This window comes from Lucilia cuprina, chromosome 4 (genome assembly GCF_022045245.1).
Source record: "Lucilia cuprina isolate Lc7/37 chromosome 4, ASM2204524v1, whole genome shotgun sequence".
Taxonomy (NCBI): domain Eukaryota; kingdom Metazoa; phylum Arthropoda; class Insecta; order Diptera; family Calliphoridae; genus Lucilia; species Lucilia cuprina.
Genome location: NC_060952.1, coordinates 91,782,361 through 91,792,360, shown reverse-complemented (window position 1 = coordinate 91,792,360; position 10,000 = coordinate 91,782,361). Strand labels below are relative to the sequence as shown.

At 30.1% G+C, this 10,000-nt stretch overlaps 3 protein-coding genes across 3 annotated transcripts in view; 1 reads left to right on the top strand and 2 right to left on the bottom strand.

The window, feature by feature from the left end:
* LOC111678413 (serine-rich adhesin for platelets) overlaps positions 1-723 on the bottom strand; it is a 56,931-nt gene extending 56,208 nt beyond the window's left edge. The window contains 2 exon segments of the mRNA XM_046949846.1: positions 1-274; positions 509-723. The exon segment at positions 1-274 is cut by the window's left edge and continues 26 nt beyond it. The gene's annotated coding sequence lies outside the window, so the exon portion shown is untranslated.
* A 530-nt stretch (positions 724-1,253) lies between these two features.
* On the top strand, positions 1,254-5,377 carry LOC111678414 (secernin-3). The gene is made up of 4 exons (XM_023439761.2): positions 1,254-1,410; positions 1,490-1,873; positions 1,943-2,386; positions 3,930-5,377. The coding sequence occupies exons 2-4, from the start codon at positions 1,724-1,726 to the stop codon at positions 4,407-4,409; spliced, it is 1,074 nt and encodes a 357-aa protein (XP_023295529.2). The 5' UTR covers positions 1,254-1,410; positions 1,490-1,723; the 3' UTR covers positions 4,410-5,377.
* A 2,505-nt stretch (positions 5,378-7,882) lies between these two features.
* LOC111678422 (ELMO domain-containing protein 2) lies at positions 7,883-9,414 on the bottom strand. The gene is made up of 2 exons (XM_023439768.2): positions 8,555-9,414; positions 7,883-8,499 (listed from the first exon to the last, which is right to left on the bottom strand). Exons 1-2 carry the CDS (start codon positions 9,068-9,070, stop codon positions 8,068-8,070), a joined length of 948 nt encoding a protein of 315 aa, XP_023295536.1. The 5' UTR covers positions 9,071-9,414; the 3' UTR covers positions 7,883-8,067.
* Between the last annotated feature and the right edge of the window lie 586 nt (positions 9,415-10,000).

Sequence of the window (10,000 nt, the reverse complement as noted above, 5' to 3'; positions counted from 1 at the left end):
TTTATTGATTTTCTCCAGCTTGCAAACACACACACACACTTTTTACAAAATTTTCACTTGTTCTGTACACTTTTTTCTCTTCAAATTTGTATTTAATTTGCTTTTAAATACTATTTCTATTAGTTTTAATTAGTTATTGAAATGTATTCTTTAAATTATTTAAGGAATTTTATTAAAAAATCCCTTTTTAGTTAAAACCAGCACTCACTCACGTCAATGTTCTTAAAATTCTTATTTTGTTCTTTTCTTCTACGTAGACGTTAAGTATTTTCTTCTATATAGAAATAAAGAAGAAAAGGAAGGTGAAAGAGACCAAGAAAAAAAAAACTGTGTAATCAAAAACAATTCAGAAAAAAAATACACTTTGCATTTTCACATGTATAGGCAAACGCACAAACAAACACATACACTCCATTAAAAAAACACTTTTTGTCAATTCTTATTGGATATGATGTGGGTGCAAAAGAGATGGCTATATAATTGCTTTAACAAAACACACTGAACATACCCTTTTGGCAATAGACGGGAAAAATTTTTTTTCTTCTTTTTAGATTTTTTTCTTTTAAGTTTTTCTTTATAAATTTCACTATTTTTTAGTTAATTTTATTTGTATATGGTAAATTATTGTTTAAATTATATTTCTTATTTAGTTTTTGTTTGAAATTGTTGTTTTTTCTAGAAATATTTATAAAAATTTCTTTGCACCATTTTCACAACGCACTTGATTCGCTAATGAGAAATGAAAAACTAGTCAATGTTTCTATTTTACGCAGTATGGCAGGGTTGGAAGTGTTAATGTAGTTAGACTTTTGTCATAAAATTTATGCCATACATTAAACAGATTTACATGGAATTAATAGAAGTTTTAACTTAATTAACATTATATAGGATATAAAATGCAGTTTTATTATACTTTTATAGAACAGTTATGTACAAATGTATGTAGTATTTTTCGAAAACATTTTTTTTTACATTTATGTCAATTACCATCCCTGCTGTGATAGGTTATTAATAAGTAATGTTAATGATGCGTTTTCTTCTTAAATTGCAGTATTAGCAACTTTGATTATAAACTGCTGATTCAGGGATGGTAATGTTAAAAAAATTTGTTTCTAGGTATAAAATATACATCTTTACAGTTTTCTATGGAAAAATTTCTATATAAAACAAAAAATTTTCTGAAATTTTATAGTGACATTTCCTAGTCATATGAACATATGAACTTTTATCTTGTGGAAAAAAAATATCGCAAATTTAATTAAAAAAGTGGCAAGGTACTGGAGAAAGAGTCAAATTGTGACTTTGTTATTAACACAACGGCAACGCTGTACAAAACACCCTTTTTGCTGATTTGAAAGTAAAAAATTTGTCATTAATTATTATACACAGACGCAGAGACATAGAAAAAAGGTGCATATAACACAAGATAATTAAGAAATTTAAAAGAAAAACTCTTAAATAAAACATAATTTTTCTAAAATTTCTAAAGATATTCCAGTAAATTTGCCAACAATTCCTTGCAAAAAAAAGTTGGCTGCATTTCCTGTCTAGTATTTGTGTAAGTGCCTCTGTGTGCGAGTGTTTGTGTCTAAATATTTGTTGGGTCGTTGACGTTGGCAGCTGCTGATTGAGAAAAATCAATTTTTTTTGCGGAAGAAGATTTTTTCTTATTCCAAACTTTTCTTGGTGCATTAAGAGTTTTGAAATTGAATAAAAAAACATAATGAGTTCTCAAGGTAATTGTTTTGTTGTTATGCCACCAAATTGTGCCACGGATACTGTCATCTTAGGACGTAATGCTGAAAATGAAAGTTTGGTGGGTGTGGCCCAAGAAGTCTTCTTTTATGATAATTCCGAATCCCTAGAGGGCAAGGTACAGCTTTTAGTTTATGTTCCCTTAAAAATTAAATATCTAATGTTCTCTTTTATTATATTATACTAGAATGACTTGGTGGCAGATGCTGCTTCAGCTTTACGTGTAATTTTGCAAAAACCTAAACCTGGTGTCTGGGGTGGTGATTGCGGTTCGAATGAACGTAATCTTAGTGTGGCCATTACTTGGAGCAATGATGCTGAATGTGATTTATCCGCTTTTGATGTAGTGCGTTTGTCATTGGCTACTGCTGAGTCCGCCGAAGCAGCTGTAGATCGTGTGGGCGAATTGGTCGCACAGCACGGTCATGATGACACCAAATTCAGTTTAATTGTCTGTGATCCTTCTCAGGTCTGGTTAATTAGTTGTGCCGGCAAATTGTGGGCTGCTCAGCAATTAACCTCTGGCTATCATCATTTGCCCAGTGATGGTTTGGCTGTGACCACCACTATTGACAAATCCATAGAGGGTTTGTCTGATGCTTTGAAGACTTTGGGCTGTTGGGATGGTGAGGTGAGTTAACATAGTGCCGAAAAAGATGATTCAGATGTTTGATTGCATGTATGTATGTAGTTAGATAGGTGGATAGATTTTTATTGAGCTATTAACATACGAGATTCTGTAAGATTAACATAAGTTTTATAAAGTTTACATTCAAATGTTAACAGAAGTGTTAATAGAAGTGTTGTATTAATGTTCAGTGATTAGCTTATGAAAGATTTTCATGTGAAAGCTTTCTACAGAAAGCTCTTTCACTTATTAGCATTCGATAAAAACCGGTCTTTACTTAAAAGCTATCCACAAAATTTAATATAAAAGCTTTTTACTGGAAAGCTTTCTATAAAATATAAAATTAAAATAGTTTTTCCATTTCACAAATAAGCTTTTTTCAAGTAAAGGCTTTTTACAAAAAACTCTATAAAAAAGCTTTTTTTATATAAAAACTTTATACACAAAAAGCTTTTGCTGAAATTTATTTATTTAAAAAAGTTTTCTTAAATGCATTCGACGTAAAACATTTTCATTTAAAAGTTTTTTAAAAATTTACTTTTAATTAAAAGCTTTCTTTAAAATATAGTTAATAAGCTTTGAAGAAAAACTAAAAAACTTTCATATAAAACTTTTAAAAAGCTTTCAAAATACACTTTCAATTAAAAAAGTTAAAAAATAAAACTTTAAAAAAGCTTTAATGTGCTTTCACAAAAAGCTTTGAAGAACGTTTAAATAGCTTTACAAAGAGCTTTAAAGTTGCTTTAAAAAAGCTTAAAGATGCTTTTATAAAAAGCTTTTAAGAAAAACCAAAAAGCTTTTACAAAAAACGTTTAAGAATCTTTCAGGAAATGCTTTTAAGATGCTTTCTCAAAAAGCTTTAAAGAAAACCTAAAAAGCTTTCACAAAAACGTTTAAAAAAGTTTACAAAAAGCTTTTAAGATGTTTTTAAAATCTTTCAGATAGTTTAAAAAGCTTTTATAAAAAGCTTTTAGGAAAAATCAAAAAGTTTTTACAAGAACGTTTAAGAATATTTCAGGAAATTCTTTTAAGATGTTTTCACAAAAAGCTTTAAAGAAACCCTAAAAAGCTTTCACAAAAAGCATATAAAAAGCTTTTAAGATGATTAAAAAAGCTTTAAGATACTTTAAAGAAGGCTTTAATATGTTTTTATAGAATGCTTTTAAGAAAAACCAAAAAGCTTTGAAAAGCTTTTACAAAAAACGTTTAAGAATCTTTCAGGAAATGCTTTTTAGATGTTTTCACAAAAAATGTTTTAAAAAAGCTTTATGAAGCTTTCGGGAATTACTTTTAAAATGCTTTCACAAAAAGCTTATAAGGAAAACGGAAAAGCTTTTACAAAAAAAAAACGTTTAAGAAGCTTTTAGGGTGCTTAAAAAAGTTTTAAGATACTTTTACAAAAAGCTTTTAAGAAAACCTAAAAAACTTTTAAGAAGCTTTTACAAAAAACTTTTAAGAAACTAACAGAAAATGCTTTTAAAAAAACTTGATTTTAAAAAAATTTACTTTAATTATTAATTTTTCTCTATTCCTTCCAAACCACCAGGGCGACCTTAACTTTGCAGCCTGTTTTGACAGTTCTCCCAACTCCTCCACCGATTGGAGTGGTGATGAACCTTCCGACGATGGCTCCTATTCACTAACCAGTATGTTCGAAACACTACGCTCTTCGGCCAACGCGGCCTCTTCACGTTCAGCCACTGTTTTTGTTTTGTGTAATAATGGCATTTCATGTCATTGGTTTACGGCAACACCCAATGCCAACGAATCGGTATTTAAACCATTCGTCTTTGCACCACAACCCAAAATATCACCACTCACTAAAGTGCCAGCTGATAATGAAATAACATTATTGCACAAATTACATGGACAACGTAAGCCGGCCTCTTTGGAACATTTGAAAGCATTAGAGGCAGCTTGTGTTGAGGAAGTTTCAGCCTATTTGGCCGAACATCCTGAAGTCAATGAGGAATTGGATGAATTGATGAAGGATTGTGTAGAAGCTGAGGTTAAATTCTATCGTTAAGTGAAGAAAATTTTAAAGAAAAACTTGCTGGAATGAAATTAATGTGATGCTGATGATAAAAAAAACAAAAACGATTTTTTTTTTATACTTGAAGAAAAACGAAAACAATTTTTACGATTAAAAACAACACACAATTGTCTCTTAAAACAAAAAAAAAAAAAAAAACACAAGCTTGCTGCTAAGAAATTAACAAAAAAAAAATCTATTTAATAATTATAATTAAGTAAAAATTATAATTAATTACAACTTGAACATAACTCAAGTTTTCCACAACAGAAACAGTTCGAATTTTGTTTTTTTCATTTTGTTTTGTTTAAATAATTGTTTTATTATAAATCTCAGTTTAAAGTGATATTTTATTATATTTTTTGTTTTTTTTTTTTTATAAAAAATGTAACTTTCTTGCATTTAATGGTGATTTTATGTTGTAACACGAATTTAAAGTAATTTTTTTAAAAAATGCCAATTTTTTTTTAAACATTCCTTATTTTCAAAGTAAAATAAAAATATATAGATTATTATTTTTAAATTTAATTTTATTTAATAGTAAATAAAAGACTTAATTTAAAAAAAGAAAAAAAAACTCAGTTTAGTAGAGGAAGTTAAAAACTCTACTTACCAGCCGCTCAATCTTATGTTTCCTTTATATAAAAATGTCAAAGTATTAATTTGTAATTTGTTTTTTTTTTAAGTTTAAGTTATTTTTACTTTTTTTTTGATTAATAATTTTATATTTTATATTTACATAATATATTTAATACTCCCTTTCTCTCTCTCTCTATCTCTCTTAAATTTCTTTTAATACGTTTCAAATTTAAAGGCGTATTTGCCAAATACTTGAAAAAAGTGCATAAAAAATATTTAAATAAAACTTAAAATCTATAACGCAGATACATATTTATATATTTAACTATATAAAGTATAAAACCCAGAATATAAAACACAAAGTTTAACAAAAAAAAACAACAACAAAAAAAAGATATAAATAAAAATTTAAAAACGAAAAAGCAAATAAAAAATAAAAGAGATTTTCTTTTAGAAATGAATTAGAATTGAAATAAAACTAAACTAGAACTGAACTAGACTTGATCAAGAACTAAACTAGAACTTAACTAGTACTTTACTAGAACAAAACTAGATAGAACTGATCTTGAAGTGAACTAGAAGCGAACTGAACTAGAACAGAACTCAAACTGAACTCGAACTGTACTAGAACTGAACTAGAAGCGAACTAGAACTGTGATAGAACTAATCTAGAACTTTGATGGAACTGAACTAGAACTGTGATAGAACTGAACTAAAACAGACTTAGAACTAAACTTGAAGTGAACGAACTAGAACTAAACTAGAACTGAACAAAAACTGAACTAGAACTTAACTAGAACTGAACTCAAACTGACATAGAACTGAACTTGAAGTGAACTAGAAACGAACTAGAACTTAACTAGAAGTGTGGCAGAGCTGTACTTAAAGTCACCAGAAGCAAACTAGAATTGAACTAGAACAGAACTCAAACTGAACTAAAACTGACTTTGAATTGAACTAAAAGCGAACTAGTACTAAAAAAGAACTTAACTAGAACTGAACTGGAATGGAACTCAAACTGAACTAGAGCTGTTACAGAACTAAACTAGAACTGATCTAGAACAGAACTCAAACTGAACTAGAGCTGTTATAGAACTAAACTAGAACTGACATACTAGATCTAAACTAGAAGTGTGACAGAACTGAACTAGAACTGTGATAGAACTGAACTAAAAGTGACTTAGAACTGAACTAGAAACGAACTAGAACTGAACTAAAACTGAACTTGAACTGTAATAGAACTGAACTAGAACTCTGATAGAACTGAAACTGACATACTAGATCTAAACTAGAAGTGTGACTGAACTGAATTAGAACTGTGATAGAATTGAACTAAAACTGAACTAGAACTGTAATAGAACTGAACTAAAACTGACATACTAAATTAAAACTAGAAATGTGACAGAACTGAACTAGAACTAAAAGTGACTTAGAAGTGAATTGAAACTTAACTGGAACAGAACAAAACTGAACTAGAACTGTAATAGAACTGTGATAGAACAGAACTCAAACTGACTTAAAACTGAACTAGAACAGAACTAGAACTGTGATAGAATTGAACTCAAACTGACATAGAACTGACCTAAACAGAACTCAAATGAACTAGAACTGTACTAAAACTGATTTAGAACTGAAGTAGAAACGAACTAGAACTGACATAGAAATTAACTAGAACTGTGATAGAACTAAACTAGAACTTTGATGGAACTGAACTAGAACTGTGATAGAACAGAACTCAAACTGATTTAGAAGCAAACTAGAACTGACCTAGAAGCGAACTATAACAATACTAAAACTGAACTAGAACAGTGATAGAACTGAACTCAAACTGACATAGAACCGAACTTGAAGTGAACCAGAAGTGTGGCAGAACTGAACTAGAAAAGAACTCAAACTGTACTAGAAGTGTGATAGAACTGAACTAAAACTGACTTAGAACTGCACTAAAAGCGTATTAGAACTAAAAAAGAACATAACTAAAACAGAACTCAAAATGAACTAGAACTGTGATAGAACTAAACTAGAACTTTGATAGAACTGAACTAGAACTATGATAGAATTGAACTAGAAGTAAACTATAACTGACCTAGAACTGAACTAAAACTGAACTAGAACTGTGATAGAACTGAACTAGAAGTGAACTATAACTGACCTTGAACTGAACTATAACTGACCTAGAACTGAACTAGAACTAAAACAGAACGGGAACAGAACTAAAACTGAACAAGAACTGTGTTAGAACTGAACTAGAAGTGAACTGTAACTGTAATAGAACAGTGATAGAACTGAACCACCACTGACCTAGAACCGAACTTGAAGTGAACCAGAAGTGTGGCAGAACTGAACTTGAAGAGAACTCAAACTGTACTAGAACTGTGATAGAACTGAACTAGAAGTGAACTATAACTGACCTAGAACTGAACTAGAAGTGAACGAGAACAGAACTAAAACTGAACTAGAAGTGAACTGTAACTGTAATAGAACTTAAACTGAGTAAGAACAGAACTACAACTCAATTAGAACTGAACTTTAACGGAACTAGAACTGATGTAAAACCGAAATAATACTGAACTAAACTTGAACTTGAGCTAAACTGAAACTGGACTAAAACTGAACTAGAGGTAATATAGACATAAACTGAACTTAACAAGAACTGATCTAGAACTGAAGTAAAATAAAGTGGAATTAATACAGAACCTATTCAGAATTAAGCCAAAACTGAATTAGAACCTGCTGAAGTAATTCCGAATCAAAGCAAAATTGAATTTCAAACTAATGCAGAATTAATGTGAAACTTGAAATAAATTACAATTTAGCAAAAAAAAAACAAACTAAGCGAAGACACAAACCATTTTTAATTAAATTTTTTTTATTATAAAAAAACTCTTTTCACTTACAAATGCAATTTATTTCAAAAATTTTTACAATAATTCAATTTTTACACACATAAAGCTTCCATATTTTTTTCCCCGAAAACAGACTCTCATTTAAAATAGCAAAAAGAAATAATAAATCACTTTACTATATAATTTACTAATTACTTTAGATTTTAAACAATTTCGAAATTTTACAACTAAATCTCCTCCACTACCAAATTAGTTTTAAACACAGTGTTATCACGTTGTAAAGCCTCCATGATGGTTATTTCAAAACTTTGATAAATTTCACGAAAATCCATAATATTCGTCGGTTCAGATTCCAACCAGAAACGATCAAATTCAAATAATAAATAACAATAGAATTTGTGAAATTGCGTTAGAGAACAAGGTTGTTTTGTGGCCTGTGAGACATTGTAAAAATGTGTTTTAGCTTCGCCCGATTTCAGCAGACGATAGGCCATGGCAGTTAAATTAATACCAACAATGGCAAAGGTATAACCTAAAGTTGGATGCATGGAGTGTAGCAGCACATGCTGGGCAGCTTCTTGATATTCACGGGCAAAATAGAGTAGATTTTCCAAGCCCAACATGCCCATGCCGCGAAAATCGGTTTTTGGGTCATCGCCCTAAAAGCCGCATTAAGTTAGTTTACTTTAGTTTTTATAACAAAAAAAAACGTACCTGAAAACCTATTTCCTGCCATTGCTTGGAGATTCTACCATCCAAAGGTTCTTTCGGCATAAGATATTTCCACAATTCCAACAACTTGTGCTCATGATCCAAATTATCCGAATCGTAGGCTTCGGATCTCAAACGCTCCACCTCATGCATTAAATGTTTGTAACTCCATATTTGTAAAACACAAGCTCCAAATAAGGCACTAAAATCTGGATGTATACGTGATTTAATATGTTTCACTCTCTGCACTACAGCAATAGCTTGCGGCGGAAAACGTCTTAATTCCTCTTCATTACAATGTTCCGCCGCCTCATCCAGCTCCCTTAACAATTGTTTAATTTCCATTTGTTTGGAGAGCGACAAAGATCTTTCCACTTGTTTGGTGCGGCTGGCGCCAGCCTGAGCTCCATAACAAATGCGCTGCAGTTCACATAGGCGGGTGAAAGTGTGCAGGAACCATTTGATAAATGGTCGTATATAGACAAATATTAAAGGTAAAAATTTATCTAAAAATAACATTTTTCTAAGAGATTCAGCTTTTCTTTGTTTCGTAAGTTTTTCCTTTTTTCAATCGCGTTAATTAAGTAGAAAATTCTATTTGTTTATGACACCCACCAACGCACAATGTTGTCATGGTTACTCCCATAAGTTACTTGAGGGATTATTGTTGTTTTCTTTTATAATTTCATCACATGGACGTTAATTAGAAAGGTTCTTATTGATTTTTGATTGTTTGTTTATAGTTTTAATAAAATTGTATTTGTTTTATAAGTTTATTTTTAATTTTTAAACTATTTTTCAATTTATCTAACTAAAATTGCAAAAATTCTTATTACATCCTATATTTTGCTCGAAATTCTATTGTTTTTTTTTTTTTTGCAAAAATATGACTTGACAACAAAAACAACAAGAGTAAAAAACATTGTTTATACTAAACAGCTGCTAAGTGCAGTTGTTTGTGTATTTTGCATATGTTGGAGTTGCCAACTACATTAAAATATACTAATGTCATATGACACTAGCGGTAGTTTTTTTTATACTTTGAGAAAAATTAATCACTATGATTGAAATAGAACTGAACTTAAACTGAATTAGAACTGAACTAGAACTGAATTAGAACTGAACTAGAACTGAATTAGAATTAGAACTGAACTAAAACTGAAGTACAACTGAACTAGAGCTGAACTAGAGCTGAACTAGAACTGAACTAGAACTGAACTAGAACTGACCTAGAACTGAACTAGAACTAAACTAGAACTGAACTAGAATTGAACTAGAACTGAACTAAAACTGAAGTAGAGCTGAACTAGAATTGAACTAGAACTGAACTAGAACTGAACAAAAACTGAACTAGAACTGAACAAAAACTGAACTAGAACTGAACTAGAACTGAACTAGAACTGAACTAGAACTGAACTAGAACTGAACTAGAACTGAACTAGAACTGAA

What these genes read in the sequence shown, in the direction of transcription:
- LOC111678422 (XM_023439768.2), bottom strand. Translation starts at nt 9,070, where the DNA reads ATGTTATTTTTAGATAAATTTTTACCTTTAATATTTGTCTATATACGA. An exon ending in GGCAGGAAATAGGTTTTCAG is followed by an intron (nt 8,500 to 8,554) that starts GTACGTTTTTTT and finishes TGCGGCTTTTAG; the next exon opens with GGCGATGACCCAAAAACCGA.
- LOC111678414 (XM_023439761.2), top strand. Translation starts at nt 1,724, where the DNA reads ATGAGTTCTCAAGGTAATTGTTTTGTTGTTATGCCACCAAATTGTGCC. An exon ending in CCGAATCCCTAGAGGGCAAG is followed by an intron (nt 1,874 to 1,942) that starts GTACAGCTTTTA and finishes ATATTATACTAG; the next exon opens with AATGACTTGGTGGCAGATGC. An exon ending in TGGGCTGTTGGGATGGTGAG is followed by an intron (nt 2,387 to 3,929) that starts GTGAGTTAACAT and finishes CCAAACCACCAG; the next exon opens with GGCGACCTTAACTTTGCAGC.